The sequence below is a fragment of the Struthio camelus genome, chromosome 20 (genome assembly GCF_040807025.1).
Source record: "Struthio camelus isolate bStrCam1 chromosome 20, bStrCam1.hap1, whole genome shotgun sequence".
Lineage (NCBI taxonomy): Eukaryota > Metazoa > Chordata > Aves > Struthioniformes > Struthionidae > Struthio > Struthio camelus.
Genome location: NC_090961.1, coordinates 7,106,237 through 7,123,189, shown reverse-complemented (window position 1 = coordinate 7,123,189; position 16,953 = coordinate 7,106,237). Strand labels below are relative to the sequence as shown.

General features: G+C 43.7%; 1 protein-coding gene across 1 annotated transcript in view; it reads left to right on the top strand.

Annotated features, from left to right (window-relative positions):
• NUP188 (nucleoporin 188) overlaps positions 1-14,470 on the top strand; it is a 30,543-nt gene extending 16,073 nt beyond the window's left edge. The window contains exons 24-44 of the mRNA XM_068914661.1: positions 633-766; positions 1,163-1,269; positions 1,675-1,881; positions 2,572-2,741; positions 3,070-3,139; positions 3,831-3,898; positions 4,548-4,743; positions 5,298-5,375; positions 5,713-5,798; positions 6,246-6,391; positions 7,580-7,761; positions 8,169-8,369; positions 9,041-9,133; positions 9,367-9,525; positions 10,325-10,462; positions 10,949-11,023; positions 11,741-11,950; positions 12,478-12,609; positions 12,749-12,819; positions 13,244-13,373; positions 13,606-14,470. Coding sequence (XP_068770762.1) covers positions 633-766; positions 1,163-1,269; positions 1,675-1,881; positions 2,572-2,741; positions 3,070-3,139; positions 3,831-3,898; positions 4,548-4,743; positions 5,298-5,375; positions 5,713-5,798; positions 6,246-6,391; positions 7,580-7,761; positions 8,169-8,369; positions 9,041-9,133; positions 9,367-9,525; positions 10,325-10,462; positions 10,949-11,023; positions 11,741-11,950; positions 12,478-12,609; positions 12,749-12,819; positions 13,244-13,373; positions 13,606-13,776 — 2,824 coding nt within the window. The 3' untranslated portion in view covers positions 13,777-14,470. The remainder of the gene's footprint in view (positions 1-632; positions 767-1,162; positions 1,270-1,674; positions 1,882-2,571; positions 2,742-3,069; positions 3,140-3,830; positions 3,899-4,547; positions 4,744-5,297; positions 5,376-5,712; positions 5,799-6,245; positions 6,392-7,579; positions 7,762-8,168; positions 8,370-9,040; positions 9,134-9,366; positions 9,526-10,324; positions 10,463-10,948; positions 11,024-11,740; positions 11,951-12,477; positions 12,610-12,748; positions 12,820-13,243; positions 13,374-13,605) is intronic.
• The last annotated feature ends 2,483 nt before the right edge of the window (positions 14,471-16,953 follow it).

The following is a 16,953-nucleotide window of genomic DNA, read 5'->3' as shown; positions in this document are numbered from 1 at the left end:
TTTGGCTTTAGCTGTGGTTTAATCCCTTCCCTTTCCTCTGCTCTCTTTTCCTAGCCAGCCTTACTTGACACGCAGACACAGCCAAACTTGCCAGCCGGTTGTTTCTGAGAATGTCTGCCATTTTGTTCTTTAGCAACAAAAGATCGGAGGAGAATCCAGATTTATTAAGAGGAGAGTGAGATCTATTTGAAAAGCCCTTTTTGGCTTTCTCTCCAGCCTCTTTATCTGATAAGGAAAACCTTAATGAAAATACCAGACTTAGAGCCAGTTTAAGCTCTTCATCCAGTTTGGGTACGTTATAATTTATGAGAGATTGGTTCTGGAAATGTTTCTACCTTTGTCCTAGCAGATTTAAAATCTCTGGACCCAGAAGAAGAAGAAAGTGACAATAGACAGTCAGACTATTTTTCTTTTTTCTTATTGGACACTGAAAAAATATTTTTGCCAGCCTTGAGTTGTGTGTATTATGGGGATTTGTATTTCAACAGCTGTTATGTGGTGACACGAGAAACTGAGTAAAGGTGTCTTATAACCCCTGCCTGACAGCATATAGAATCTGCTCTGTGAATGTTGTGCAAATAATAAATGTCAGTTGTCAACACAATTACTTTGATTTCTTTTTGGAAACGCAGTGATGAGTCACAAGGCCAAGGTCAACTGCTGATACAAACAGTGAAGCTGGCATTCTCAGTCACGAATAACGTCATCCGATTGAAACCCCCTTCTAGTGTGGTGTCTCCATTAGAACAGGCGCTTACTCAGCATGGTATGTGTTTCTCCAAGCGGGCAGCTTAGGAAGCTGTGCTTTTCTGTTATATGGAAATAATCTCAAACGTTTCTAAAGAAACACATTCGGATTTGAAGGTTCCAAAAAGTGCTCTCCAGAGATGGGCGAAGGCCTGTTCTCCCTTCTCTAAGGCATTTTTCTCCTCTTAAGACAGCTTCTGAAATATTAAACAAACGTGGCTTGGTTTTACTGCGTTTTAATGAGATGGATGTGAAGCGTATAATAAATCAGTTGCCATTAGTATCTCTGACTGGGCTCATACCTTATGCTTTTGGAAGATTGGGCTAATTTTCACTTTCCACTATTGAAATCGTTGATAAATAATTACAACTTATTGCAGGTTCTTCTCTTTCATTTTAATTGTATTTTCTGCAGGTGCTCACGGAAACAATCTTATTGCGGTCTTGGCCAAATACATCTACCACAAACATGACCCTGCACTTCCACGCCTGGCCATCCAATTGCTCAAACGACTGGCTACGGTGAGACGAAGCTTACTCAAAAGTGCTCCTTTGCTTTTCCCCTTTTGACTGATTCCAGCACTGAAACTCTTTTGGGATAATTCCTTCAGGCTCGTGTGTGTCACAGTACATAATGCAACTCTACTGAAGGCTGCATGAACTGAAACCTTTCCAGTTTTGCCATGCTCCTTGAGACATAAGAGAGACAGCAGAATTGCCAAAGAGGAAATTTTGGTTCAGTTTGCAAGTTTCTACCTGCTTAATGAAAATAACTGTAATTTTGGAGTTCACTTACTTCTATTCCTAGATTCAATATAAAATATTTTGGAGTTTCAATTTAAAATGCAAATCACCTTTGTGGCAGAGGGAAGCAGCATTCTGTAGAGTTTGGTTATCCATGTTTCTGACGTTTCTTTGCTTTCGCAGGTTGCTCCCATGTCGGTTTATGCCTGCCTTGGTAGTGATGCTGCTGCCATCCGTGATGCCTTCCTGACCCGCCTGCAGAGCAAGATTGAGGACATGCGTATTAAAGTCATGATCCTGGAATTCCTCACAGTTGCAGTGGAGACACAACCTGGGCTCATTGAACTGTTCCTGAACTTGGAAGTGAAGGACGGCAATGATGGGTCAAAGGTAGAACAGCAGATACCTTCCCAGGGCCTTACTTGTTTTTTATCGTAAATTAGTTCAAAATACGTTTATGGCAGTCTTATGGCATCGGTCTCTAAATTCTAACAGGTAACCTGAAGTGCCTAATGTGAAGGTAAATGTAGCGTTTGCTTACAATGAAAGGATGTGCTGCTGTCCCAGCTTCACCTTTCCTTACAGCCAAAGAGAAGCTTTCCCCAGGGTCTCAAAGCAGATACTTAATTAACATGCAAATGGCTGTATTGGGTCAGGCCAAAGATCCCTTTCTTGACTCTGACAATGGACAGTCAATGGAAAAGCTGAAGACTGAGATACCTGGACAGTATCAGTTTTCCAGAATGCTTACTCTGTCTCGAATGCTTTGCGGTTCAGTGTCCTCTTGAGGTGGGACTTTTAGAAGGCTTATTAAGTCTCCACATAGCCCTTTTTTAGTTTTCCTGTCTTTGAGCTACCTACTCTGTGGAAATAGTTATTTATTTCTCTCCTCAGTGTTATGCATTCCTTGTAGTCATTTATATTATGCATATGTGCGTACGAGAAGCATGCCTGCACCGCACACTCAAGGTTTACTTGCTTGTATATTGTTTAAATAGAATTGAGCAACATTCTGCTTTAGGAGGCGCCTACATAGCAGTTCTGCGGAGAAGTAACCTCTCTCATTTCCTTTTGCTTTAGGAATTCAGCTTAGGGGAGTGGAGTTGTCTCCAAGTTGTCTTAGAGCTGATAGACTCCAAACAACAGGAGAGGTACTGGTGCCCTCCCCTCTTGCATCGGGCTGCCATTGCCTTCCTGCATGCCCTGTGGCAGGACCGCCGAGATAGCGCCATGTTAGTTCTGAGGACCAAGTGAGTTGTTTTTCTGTGGTGCACTTTGCTGCCTTTTTATTCTCCTAACGCTTTTTCCGTAGTTCATGTGGCTTTTCAGAGACAATCGCATTGTAGTCCTTGTGCCCCTTTGTAAGGGCGTGCAACATGTGGGCTTTGTACTTGATCTGTACGTTAGTCTCTTGGGAAAGGCAATGAGAAGCCTGTACTTGCATATTCAGAAGAGAATACATTTCATTCAGTTTATTTTACACAGAGCTGTTTTCTCTGAAGTCTGGAAGAGTCAAGATGCTGCTAGGCATGTGGCGTGGGAGAGATAGCTGATATTACTCCTGTATGTATCTTTTAGGCCAAAATTTTGGGAAAACTTAACCAATCCTCTCTTCGGGACACTTCCTCCCCCTTCGGAAACGTCAGAGGTGAGTTGCATCTGAACAAAATGAAGGTAGTTTTGTGCTTCTCAGAATGGATTTCTCAGTGTTGTGTATGGCTCTTCCTTCTGTTTGCAGCTTTCTAAAAAGAAATGTGATCAATTGGTTTAAGCGCAGGCAGGAGCTGAAGCATATGCTTTCTGCTGTTGCAGGGACTGGCTGTACAGCCATGGACTAATTTTTGAAATTCTCTGCTCTTTGTTAACTTACGAAACAAAGATGATATGTACCTGGCATCTGCGATAAGACGTGTTCTTTGCAAGGAGCTAATATACTAGGTGTGCTGTGTATAGCATATCCGTACTATATTTTGGGCACTCTTCGACAAAAGAAACTCTCTTTCCCTTTTGTAGGCATAGCTCAGGCTAACTAATAGCACAAAAGAATCCGTTAAGTTTTTATTGCCTTTCTTTTCTTGAAGAGGGAGTTTCCCTCTTCATTATGAAGGTGCTGGGCTCTCACTCAGTTCCAGGGCGCGTTTGAACAGAACATTTGTTCCCCGTTGTCGCTAGTCCCTGGTCAAATGACATAGCGTTGTGGAATGACGAACTATTGTGGAAGAAAAATCTCCTGGGAAACTGGAGTATTAGTAACCTCAAGTGGATGGGTAGGGATAAATTAGAGTTCCAATCACCCTGCAGAGTAAGATGCTCAAGTCTTGCTTTTATTTTGTTTATAGCTCAGTGTCTTGGACACCTGTGCCTTAATCATGAAAATCATCTGCCTGGAGATCTACTATGTTGTCAAGTGAGTCTTTGATAGTCTCTCCTTCATCCCAGTTGTCTTTAATTATGTAAACCGTGTGTGTTAAATATTGAGAGGCCATGCAGGCTTTGAGGGCGTTGATATGGTACACATGATTCTGTGGAAATGTGGGAGGAACAGTGATTTGTAAACAAAACGCAAACGTGCATTTGAATTTCCTCTTTAATCATCGGTTACACAAGGAACGCTTCTGTAGCTTGTAGACTAGAACATTAGCATTAGTGTTTTCCTTTTATCCTGGGATGAAAATAGTACAGTATTAAAACTAATTGTGAATTAAGCTAAGTGCCTCTACTATAGTGATTGGTGAATAACATTTCAGTGGTTTTCTCCCAGCCAGGTTGTTTCCCTGAATGTAACTGCCATTCAATATACTGAAAAGTCAGGATTAACTAAAAACCTTTTTTTTTTTTTTTTTTTTTTAAAAAAAAAAGAAATCATACGTTTTCTTCAGGGTTCATCTTTTTCCTTCACATTTGATGCAAAAAGTGGGATTCCCTATACAGGTCTAATATGTGGAATAATCTTCACTTGCAAGCTGTGTCCTTGGCTTTCCTGCCTGAATCTCAGAAGGAGTATATTTTCTGACCAAAGAATAAATGAAGATAACTTCTCCTCTTGATTTGGTCAGGGGCTCACTGGATCAGTCCCTGAAAGACACGCTGAAGAACTTCTCCACCAAAAAGCGCTTTGCTTATTGGTCAGAATATGTCAAGTTACTGGCATATCATGTGGCAGAGACAGAGGGTAGCAGCTGTGCCTCCATGACAGAATATCAGATGCTGATCTCAGCCTGGCGGATGCTGCTGATTATTTCTACTAGCCATGTAAGAGCTACCTTAGTACTTTTTTCCTCTTACCTTTCAGGATAATCTGGAGTTAACATTTTGAATAATGTAGTGTCAGCTTTTCAGGGCCAGATGAATATGGCACAATGAAGAAGTCACTGTTTTGGGTTTTTTCCCAGTTATTTTATGTGTATGCTTACAACACAAGTTGGCACAGGCACTGTACAAGAGATAGTTACAGTAGGTGGTGTTTTGCTATTTGATCAAAATGAGCACATTGTCTATCTGAGCAGAGGAGGGAGGTAGTAAACAATTTTATAGCAATTCTAAGTAAATCTGCGATCCCAAGGAGATTTTGCGGAGTCGAGTGAGGTAGGGATGCACCATGAGGGAAATCGGTCATTGCCAACTTTTTGTCAACTGTTAATGTAATGCTTCTGTGATTTCTGTAAAATTGCATCATTCAACAACTGTAATATTTGATGAATTCTTTAAGTAACCAATTAAAACAGTAGACTGATCTTAGACTGGGGAAAAAAGTTACATCTTTTGTTACATTTGATTAAGCTCATCTCTGTCTTTGTGTACCTTAGGCAGATATAATGCATCTGACTGATTCAGCAGTCCATCAGCAATTGTTTCTGGATGTGCTAAATGGGACCAAGGTTTTGGTAGGTGCTGGTGCTTCTTAGTTCTTGAATTTCCCAATAGCTCATCTCCTTCGTACTAAGAGGAGTTCCATTTCTGCAGCTGCTTGCTATCATAGGCTTTTGAAATTCTGTGAAATCAAGCTGAAACAAAGTCTCTCTCCCTGAATTTGTATAAATCTTTCTTTTCTACGTTTTGTTCTCATCATCGCTGGGCGACCCTGCAGAGGGTCCTGACTGGGGATCCCACGATGCTGCTACTTGTTGAAAAACAAACCTGGTCATTTGGTGGTGGTGTTTGGGGTGTTTGAGTTTTATCTGTGACTATTGCAACTGTAACTCTTGGGGTATGTCTTCTTAGCTTCTGGTTCCCATGTCAGTGTCCTGTCTGCAGTTGGCATCCATGTTATGTACTCTCCTTCTGATCCTGCTCAAACAGTGGAAGAGGTAGGTATTTTGTATGGATTGTTATTGGTCATGGCTAAATATAAAAACGTGAGAGATTGCGTTCAAGTGTGTGGCTCTAGTGAGATTTCCTTAGTGATTTATGGAGGAAACTGATGCCTTACTATGGGATTCTCTTTTGGGGGGGAGGGGGGTGGGGGGGGGTGGCAATATGGATACTTTGTTGCTGAAATCTCTTGTCAAACAATGTATTTATGGTTTGACTTCCTGCTTGCAAGTGTACAGAGAAGCTTTTGTGATAGTCCTGCATTCTCACTCTGTTGTGGATGTTGTCTTTAATGAGATCCAGGTGATGACTTAAAGTTTACTTGCAAGAACTGCTTTTATCTGTGTGGATCATACAACCTATGATCCACACAGCTCAGTCAAGCCAATATATTTATTGAGGGATCTTGTCTAATCTGAAGAGCTCTCCCTTTTTGTTGTCAGCGAGTTGGGTTCTGTGGATAAAATCATAAACTCCTTGACGCAGATTCTGGAGGGAGTACTACAGGCAGATCAGCAGATGATGGAGAAGACCAAAGCCAAAGTGTTCTCAGCTCTCATCACTGTGTTGCAAATGAAGGAGATGAAAGGTGAGGTGGTGTAGGAGTATGAAGAGCAGGGCTGCTACAGCTGAACAAGCTCTTGTCACACACATTTTCATCTTAGAAATACTAGTGATGTTAGTTGTAGTGCAGGATGCTGAATATAGTCGCCACCCTGTGGGACTTCTCTGCTTTTGTTTTTCTTACTTGTTTTAGCTAGTTTCAGAAGGAGATGAGCTTTGTCTTTAAAAATGTGCATATATCTTTCCCTTCTCCTGTCTTTTCCCAGCAATAACCCCTATGTTTGATCAGTTTGATAGAGAAGGAGATAGAGATCTTGGATCTGTTTAAGTTCCTACAGGTTTGTGAAAATAGCTCAGCAGATATGGGAGAGACACCCTACTAATCTCATCTCGCAGAGTTAAGTGTAGAGCTTTTTAGATTCTGGTATGAGTTACTTGTGAGAGATAATGAGTGATCCAAACATAGGAAAATCTTTTGGGGGGATACATTTCATTACAAACCAGAGAAACCAGTTTGGTCGTTACTCGTGTCACTGTTGGGACATTTTACATTACGGTAGCACTTGAAGACTATTACTGGAATCTGGACTAGGTGCTGTGAAGCACAGATATAAAGGCAGTTGTGGTGTTGAGAGGTATATCAGCCTACCTTTCTATGTAGTCCTTATCCCACTGCTTGGGCTCTGCAAGCCTCTCTCTTTTGGAAAATAATTAGAATTAAAACTCTCAGCTTCCAATTCGATGAATATTTTTGTTTGCTAATGAATTTGAGTCTGCAGTAATGGTGGGGAAACGAGGTGTAATGTTTTTAATGAGAATTTAGTATTATAAAGACTCTCAGAACACAGACTGTACCCATAACCCTGTACCAGCAATCTGGAGAAATATGCAGGAAATGTTGTAGTGAGCAGTTACGGGATAATCTTCCCATAACAGTGTTTGGTTTGTGTTCCGAAGTGTTATGAGTTTATAGGACTTCCTAGGGAAACTACATGTTCTTACGATCAGATGACCGTCTGATCTCTTATTATGTCCTCCTAAGCTTAATCATCTAACTTAGTCACGGTTCCTTGCATTCTGTTTTATACGTTTTGAAATGAAAGCAGGATAAATACCGATTCTAAGAAATGTGGCCCCAGTGATGTTATCAGTTGAACTGGAAACCTAAGTGCAAGGACTGGGTTAACTGTTTTCTATTCTGTGTCTGTCACAGTGAATGAGATTCCACAGTACTCCCAGCTGGTGCTCAGTGTGTGTGAAACACTCCAAGATGAGGTCATTGCACTCTTTGATCAGACTCGGAACAGCCTGACCTCTGGAGATGCTACAGATGATAAAGACAGCATGGAAACAGATGATGCCTCGCGAGTTAAACAGAAGGACCAGCGAGATGGGGTAAAGGACCTGTTCGCGTGCTTTGTAACTATGTTTCTTTTCTCTGAACAGAAGTTCTGTGTATGTTTGGCACAATTCTCCCTTACAACCTGCTGCCGCCAAAGGAAGCTTTGGGAGTTTCTGCCTCAGAATTACTTTGTGTCTTTTTGGCCTATGTCAGCTTGGGAAGTCAGCTGTTGCTGCTTCTCTTTCAGATCTGTCCTAAGAAACTGTCACAGTTGCTAATACAGCCATGAATTATGCAGAGTGTAATGTGAGGGATATCAGATGCCCTAACTGATGACTCTTGAGAATGACTGCACTTTAGACTGTGTTAGTAAATGCTTTCGAGTTTTTTTTTTTTTTTTTTCTCCTTAGTATAGATGTGAAGCCTATACTTTGTTCTCCTCCTTTCCTTGTCACTGCAGGTATGTGTTCTGGGTCTGCATCTGGCAAAAGAACTCTGTGAAGTTGATGAAGATGGAGACTACTGGCTACAGATTACAAGGAAAGTCCCTGTGCTTCCTACCATCTTTGCTGCCTTGGAGATCAGCCTGAGAGTTAAACAAAACCTTCACTTCACAGAGGCCTCGTTGCATTTACTGCTGACCTTAGCAAGGACGCAACAGGTGAGAGATGCAAAGAGAGGAGAGCATCTTGCTATGCATTTTAAATAGCTGTACATCTCATTATGTTGTTTGTGAAGCAGCCAAATGATAATTTGTAGATAAAAGATTTCTTTAGAGGCTGGCAAGCAGTAGGTCTTGTATGGATGTCTGCCTGATTTTCCTTGTTCTTCCTGATAATGGAATGTCTCGGATGGAAGAACTGACCCAGCCAGAGCAGACTTGTAATTTAGATCAAACATTTTCCCTGAATATATTCTTCTGCAATGCAAATTAAACCTCCTGGCTAAAACAGTGCTGAGAGTTGGAACCTGCTTTGCTGTTAGTTGCAGTAGAGCATTACTTATCTATTGCAAATTCAACTGTGTGTAGGATTTCAGGAGAAAGCAAGGTCCTTCCAAAGCCAGAGCTTTTTGAAGATTAGATATGTACCAAACCAGGTGACAGGGGAAGAACGGGTTCATGGTACAGTTATGCAGATTAGTGTTCGCAGTAAGAACAGTGTTGCTTTTCTTGACGCTGAATTTTTGAGCGGCGTATAAGAAGTGTACGTGGATGAAAGTTCTCTAAAAGAAGGGTTGCAATGCGAAGGACAGAAATGCAGGAGGGATCTCTTTGGTCTCAGAGAGGAAGGACATGCATATTTTAACAGGAATTTGTTCTGTGTCTTGTAGGGGGCAGCAGCAGTGGCTGGAGCTGGTGTCACACAGAGTGTCTGCCTGCCCCTCTTGAGTGTGTACCAGCTTAGCACTAATGGAGCCATTCAGGTGGGTGCTGCTGCTCGTGGGTGGGAACGCACTAGGAGAGCTCTGCCCTGCCCTGCCCTGCCCTGCCCTGCATTGCTGACTAGTTGGAGAGAAGGCCGCAGGGCCTGGGAGGGCAGCACCCATCCCTGGAGTCTGGGCCCTTCCAAAATGTGGTGAAGGGTTCGTCGCATGTGCCACACTGAGCAGCAGTGTAAATAAGTCATTTGTTTTGGTTTTATATCTCGTCTGTTCAGACATCTGCTTCATCTCGAAAATCTCTGGATGCCCCCTCTTGGCCTGGGGTCTATCGTCTCTCCATGTCATTGATGGAGCGTCTTCTTAAGACGCTTAGATACAACTTCCTAACAGAAGCCCTGGATTTTGTGGGTGTCCATCAAGAGAGGATTCTTCAGGTATGTCACGTGCCTCCTCTGAAATGGTTCATTTGGCTTCTGTGTTACAATAGCTGTGGAAACGTGTCAGAAACTATAGAAGCATTGAGAAGACATAGCTCCTGTCTCAGAAAGCTTTACAGTAAATAGTGGGAGGAGGAGAATAGCATACAAGCCATGCAATCAGGCAGGGATAACTGTTAAAATAGTTGTTAGAGCATGGACACTCAACGTCTGTACATCCTTTTTACTCCTGGGGTTATAACTTTGCTACAGCTGCTTAATACACCTACTCAACACAGTAACAAAAGGCAGGGTTTGCTGAGAACTTGGTTTGTGACCATCTGCTTTGAAAAGAGGAGGGAGAGCTGTTCTTGGAAATGGCCTCAGTTCAGACTTGCTCAGGTAATGAAAATGCTGTGGTCAGGGTCCAGTCACCGCATAGATGGGCAAGCGCTCATGTCCTGCAAAACTGAAATCCCTGTATCGGCTGAATTGTGTCAATGCAGACTTGCTGAAGAGCCCTGTATTGCAAGTAGGTGCTGTATGTAACCATGCTCCATTTAAAAAAAAAAAAAAAAAAAAAGACTATCTTCTCATATGGCAGCACGCCTGTGAAATGCATTGACCCCTGACTAAGAAGGTAGTATGCCAGGAGTCTAGAACGCATGTGCTATACAACGGCTTTCATTTTGTCAAAATGCATTTTCTGTGCCTGAGGCCAAATCCATGCATTTTCAGCTTTTGCTTCTAGGGAGGGGAAGGGGCTTTTTGTGCTTTAACTGCCATTGTCCTGATTTACTTCTTTCTCCTCTTCCAGTGCCTGAATGCAGTACGGACAGTACAGAGCTTGGCCTGCCTGGAGGAGGCTGATCACACTGTTGGCTTCATTCTCCAGCTCTCAAATTTCACGAAAGAATGGCATTTTCACCTACCACAGCTTATGAGGGACACACAGGTAGGAATCAGGACACTGCTCTGGGTAATATGTTGCTTTGGAGTGGAGGGAGTTGTATGTGTTTAAGAGAAAATGGTGCTATCTGGTCTTTTTATTACTGTTCCTTTAATAGGAGTCCATTTAAGTAAGTTTCTTCTGTAACATAAAGTCCTTTATACTGTACGAGTTGAGTGAGAAAAGGTGGTTGATGGAGACAGAGATATAGTTGCTTGGAAATATAACTTGGGAAATTCAATGTCTTGTTCTCAGTCCTTAGTCCCAGGTGCCTCCAAGAAAATACTGCGAAACGGAGAGACTGCATAGATCCCCTAGAATTGCGAGGTTCTGTTTAAGTGGATTTTTTAGCTTCCACAAATGGTACTGGTACTTTGGTTATAGTAGTGGTAATAATCTGGTTTTGTTAGTGATGCATGGAATGATTGTGTGAATGTGCTTATGGGATTTGATCTTCTAAGAGATTATTTCTCCCTCACCCTGTATATTTAGGTGAATCTGTGTTACCTGTGTCAGGCCTGCACCTCCCTCCTGCATAGTCGCAAAATGCTCCAGCACTATCTACAGGTGAGAGTGGGGACCCTAAACCAAGCCAAAGTTTGAGGGTTTGTCACGCCCGTGTTCCCCATCAAAAGGCAAATATACTCAATATCCAGGCTCTGTGCCCAGTGGTGAATGCTGACATTCATCAAACTGGGAGTGTAATAGTTAGGACTTGCATCTCTCCACAGCAAAAGCTTGCAAATAATAGTCTAGGCTCTAAAAATTCTAGACTCTGTAGGCTGGTCCTACAGAAACAGCAGCCGTTGCTTGAAGAGTGCTGTTACCATTTTAGAGCTGCCTGCTCTGCAGCAAGAAAGCTGCATTGCTGTAGCTCTCTGTGGTGTCTTTTCTGATGAGTTAAGACCTGTTGACCTGGTGTCCTTGGTTTGATTTAATTTGGTTATGAGATATAGCTCTTGGGGAATCCTTAGGCGGGTGTGAGGTGCAGAGGATGCATTGCTTTGATGTGCCATTTCAGCATGGCTAAGGCCTGGTGTGTTGGTTAGCGGTTCCTTTCCCAGAACGTGGAATGATAGCCTCTGCAGCTGCTTCCCTGCAATGCAGTGTCTCCTCCAGTGAGCACTAAGCATGCATTCTCATGCTTCTAGCAGGTGAAAAAGTTTAGGTGCCTTACTTCCTCATTCCTTTTGTTAGTAACGTTTTTTTCCTGAAAGGGTTGACTTCTGTACAAAGCAGTGATGTCTGTATTCAAGTTTCTTTTCTTTCTTCCTTTCTCTGCAGACAAAAAATGGTGACTCCCTTCCATCAAGTGTGACTCCACGAGTGCAGCGTAACCCCCAAGCCTCTTCTAAACATCCCAGCCCCGAGTCAGAGGCAGCAGAGCAGAAGGCGCTGCTTACAGTGCAGTACAGCCTCTTAAAAATCCTCAGCAAATCTCTTGCTGCCCTGCGTCATTTTACTCCTGATGTCTGCCAGATCCTCCTCGATCAGGTAGAGAAAGAGGAGAGGTACTGCTCTCTGAAGGGGGGAGTTTCCAGCATCTCAAATGATGCTCTGGGTCTCTGAAGTGTTTGAGAGAGCAACCCGGCTTTTACATCTGTCCACTGTTCTGCACAAAGCAGGAAGGCAGGGCATAAGGAATTCCCCTTAGGAATCAGGCACTGCTCAGTGTGAAAGGAAGGCTTGGCTGATCTTTCATGTGGTCTCTTCAGCACAACATAGTGTACTGGCACAGGCTAATAACCCAGCTAGATTTGTATCCTCAATGTGTCACTCTTCAGAAAAGGCATCCTTTTTCCCTCCACTTGTGAGCAGAGCAGTTGGTTCACTTGTGCAGTACTGTACCGAGGACTCTCTGCTGCTCCATCCGTATACTTGAGATTTGGGAACTGACCTCAGTGCTTCAAGTTCCCCAAATAAAAAGTGTGATATAAGGACAAGGTATTCGTATCGCTATGACAATAGCATACTCACGGCCTCTGGAGTAACTCACTCTTCTCTTCTTTTTTTCCCCACAGTCACTAGACCTTGCTGAGTACAACGTGCTCTTCGTTTTGAGTTTCACCACACCAGCCTTTGATTCAGATGTTGCACCCTCCTTTGGGACCCTCCTCGCCACAGTTAACGTGGCCCTTAACATGTTGGGAGAGGTATTAGCCATTTCTCTCTTTGGGAGAGCACAACAGGTGCAATGATGTCAGAGCACCCATTTAGCTGGTATTTTGAAGAATAGGAGTATTTCCTCTTTTGTATCTCCTGTCTCTCATGCCTTTCTTTTTCCCCTCTAAGCTGGATAAGAAGAAGGAACCTTTCCCTCAAGCTGCAGGGCTGAATATGCAAGAGGGAACCAAAACCCTCAAGTAAGTGTCTAGCTCCTTTATTTAGTCATGGCTGAGGAGCAGATACCAGTGCTCCTTAGATCAAAATCAAGATCCAGAGGCATTAGTGAGGCTTTGGGTAGTCCATCGGAATCTCTCCAAAGCGAGTAGAGATTTTTTAGGGAGGATGTGTGAAGCCATCCCATCCTGGGTCAACCACTGAAGACTCGGGAAAAGAGTTAACGTTCATTTACTAGTACGTTTAAATCAGACTTCTTTGTTGGCCAACGGGCGTTTCCGCTCTGCGGTTCATAGCTTTGGATATCTCTGCTTGAGCAGAATCTGAACAGTAGCAGTGTTCCCTTGTATGTACTTTGTGTGTGAAGCCCTTCTAAGGGTATGTGACCTTGCAACTGGACTAGTACTGATCTGTTTGGCTCTTGCTGATTGGTGTTTCTTTGCACAGGTCTCTGCTCATGTTTACAATGGAAAACTGTTTCTACCTGCTCATCTCCCAGGCTGTTCGGTATTTGAGGGACCCAGCTGTGCATCCCCGTGACAAGCAGCGGATGAAACAGGAGCTCAGCTCTGAGCTGGTAAGCAGCTTGTTACATGCTTGCTGGCTGTTCGGTGAAAATGTGTCTTGTGGGTGAAGGTCATTTGTCTGCAACGGCCCAGTAGAGCCCATTCCCCTACGTGAGTCCACAGCCTCAGGTCATCCTGGGCTGCGCCCACTGGTGCCTGTCCCTGTGTCACAGGCACCTTGCATGGGAGGGAGAGGGGCATGCATTTGGAAGATGCTAACTCATTGCCTGCTTCTCATTTCAGAGTACGCTGCTCTCCAGCCTGTCTCGTTACTTCCGCCGTGGTGGCCCTTCTTCACCTGCTGGTGGGGTTCTTCCCTCTCCCCAGGGAAAGTCTGTTTCCAAGCTGGGTCCCGAGGGGCAGGAGCCTTTGTTCCAGCTCGTGCAGGCCTTTGTCAGGCATGTGCAGAGATAGGTCCTATCCTGCCACTGCCTCCCTTTTCAGGACCTGCGCCAGAATGATTTGTGTCCACCACAGAAGGCATCACCCTTGGCAGAGCTCGTAACAAGGACTGGGAAAGGGAGGGAGGCCTGCTCTGGGCAGTGCTGTAAACTGAGCTGTAACATCAGCAGCAAGATCCCGTTGAACTCTTGCAACCCAGTAGCACAGCGAATGTAAAGAAAGCTAAGAGCGGCTCTTCAGACTGATCAGCCCACGTGCACACCCTGCCGGCTCCATCTGTTAGAGCGTCCTGGCTGGGTACAAGTGCTGAACAGTGGAAATCTTTATTTTTATAGCTTGTACCTCAGCTGGGGAAGCTGTGGCTGGATGGAGAGAGGGGACAAACTTTCCTCTGGGCATTAACTCTGCTCTCAATACAAGGTGCAATCTGCCTCTCCCTAGCAGTCAGTTAAGGCACAACCAAGGGATCAGCCAGCAATTCAGAGACCATCTTTCTACTGCTATTTTTTGTACTGAATGGTTCAAGGCAAGATGGTGTATGTGTGCTCACGCTTCCCCTCCACCCAGCAGTCTGTGTGTTATGTGTGTTTCTGAAGAGCAAGGTCTCACTCAAAGGGTTTTTAAGTCAAAATTCCATTGCTCCAGTCTTGCAGTTTTTTGTAACTGTGCCCTATTTATACTGATATTAAAACCTTTATAGACAGCAGCTGGATTCATGGTTTTGTATTGGTCATAGCAGCCTGCAGTACCAGGCTCTGCATCTTTTATGAAGCAGTTCAGCTTTGTCAGTTAACAGCTCAGAGGCTCTTGGGCTAAGTACAAGCTAACAATGATGCTGAGTTGTGGCTTGTGAGTCACAATCCAGATACTGTTTGAAGTGATTAGAATCAAAGGTTGATTCTTTCAGCTCTCTGACACCCACTCCCTTGCTCTTCCTCTCACGTTGGGGAACTTGTAGGAGTTTTTCAGCTGGCATCACTATAAAAATACTCCTCAGGGATGATTTTTCTGCCCACCATGGTGTAGACCGTGAATACAGATTGCCTTGTGCACAGGACTGAACTGTTACTGTACCCGTTGAAGCATCAGGGGATGGTGCAGGTTCAAGCTAGAGGGAAGACTTGGAGTTGTCTACAGTGAAGTAGGGTTGTGCTGTTGCATCATTCTCAAGCTGATCATCCAATTCTGTAAGGTTCCAAGGTTCAGTCTAAGCTGGCCTTCCCTTACTGCCTCCATCAATTATTGCTTAAAATAAAGCCTGACGTAAGCTCTGAAATCTGGACAGGCTTTCTAAGGTAAGAAATCAAATTTCATTGTAGCTGTGAGCTCGTAACCTACCAGTTCTTTCCTAAAGAGACACCTAATTGCTTTCCAGTCAGAACCTTTTTAAGTGTGATGGTTTTTAAGAGCCAAAATTGAAAAAAATACTTATGTTGCTTTAGATTATGTTGCGTTCAGATTGTCTTTTTTTTTTTTTTTCTTTTTCTTTTAAGCTTAAGTGATGGGGGCTATTCTAGCCCAATTGTCTGATCTAGTTTTAGTTGCCCTGGAGGCTTCAGAGAGATTGGAACTAGTTGGCTGGAGTAAGTTGGTGTTAAAGTAGAAAGGAGAAGGGCTTGATTGCCTTCCAAAAGCTCAGGTGAGCTGCTGTTAGAGAGAGAGAGAGAGAGGGACATTGTGTCACTAGTAAGTTTGATCTTGTTTGGATGACAGTGCTCAGCAGGAGGCTATGGATAACTGGGGTTACCTGCAACGCTTAACCCTTTCTGCCACAGGGGAACTATGTGTGAACGTGGCGATTTAAAAGCGAAGGCCTGCGCAGAGAAGGCAGCAAATTGGTGACAGGCAGCCATGGGTATGGGAAATAAAACCAGAATTCAGTACTTCCAGTCAAGTTCAGTAGTATCTAAGGCTGTTATGTGAGAGCTTTCGTAGTTACTTTTCCCTTTGTCACGGCTTTTGGAGTTAAATGCATCGTGCCAGTCACTTTATTAGTGTTCATCAACAAGAAGGGATAGAATGAGAATTTAGGGACAAGCGGTACTTGATTTAATAGAGGGGATTAGTGTGAGATTTTATGGTGCTAGGCAGGGGGCCTTAGACACCAGATAGCAAACACTAGTGGAGGTTTTACGTTTTAGAGTTAAACCTTCACTTCAAACAGCAGCATTTCACCCCAGAATTACACCTGTTTCTATATCCGCCCCTCGGCTACAAAGTGATATAAAGCAGCTTTAAGTGACGAGCGGCTCACCATGAAGCCTTCGAGTAAGCCAAGCAGCATAAGAGTGTCACTTTCTGCAGAGCCAGTTACTTCCCTAACTGTGCTAAAAGTAGCACTAGAATTTGCTTGTGCTCTTTGTGATGCAGAGGGATAGGACTGCTAGTGGCAGCAAGACTTCCTCCTTGCTCTTCTGAGGGAAGTGACACTGGCTGCTGCATCATTAAACAGCTGCTAGTTTTGCTAAAGCTGTTCTCCCTTTTGATTTAATGCACCAGGGAGAGGAATAACAGGGATGTTGCTGGGCTGAGGTACATACTAGAGGATGGAAGGGGAAGAGGCAGAGGTAGTGCTATAAAAGGTTAGAACTGTAGTTTCTATAATCAAGATAGCTGTAAAACTAATTAAAATGGTAGCATAATTTAATTCCTCATTCCCTTTCTTTTGAGTTTGTTAGCTGTAGAAAAAGAGAGCGCTAATACTACCCTGCAGAGCATTTTAACAGCGTCTCTTCCCAGGAATTCTTTTCATCCCTCCTTCCCAAGCTGAGTGCTAGGGACAAGTCCTTAAAATTAAGTTTGCAACAGAGCTAGTTTCCATAACAACAAAAAGGCCCGTTAAATCCAGAGTAGCATTTCCAGTCCCTCAGCAGTCAAAGTCAGTGTGGCTCTATTTTTGCTTCAGGTTAAGGAGGAGCTGTTGTTTCTTACGAGTTCATCAATCTGTAGTACAACTGAGGCATATGATGTGGGAAAGGAACTGAAAAACATGAACAAGCGTAAGGCACAGTGAGAGTTCCAGCTAGGAGGGGCATAATTAGGGAATTTTGTTTGCTTTTTCTTCCAGCTTCCAAGCCTAGGCCACCCGACCTGCATCCCTTTCCCTCCCTGCTAGCGCGACTTGTCAGTGCAGGCTGCAGTCATGTTGCTGGAGAGTAAGAGCAGCCCTGCACCCACAAAGACACTGAG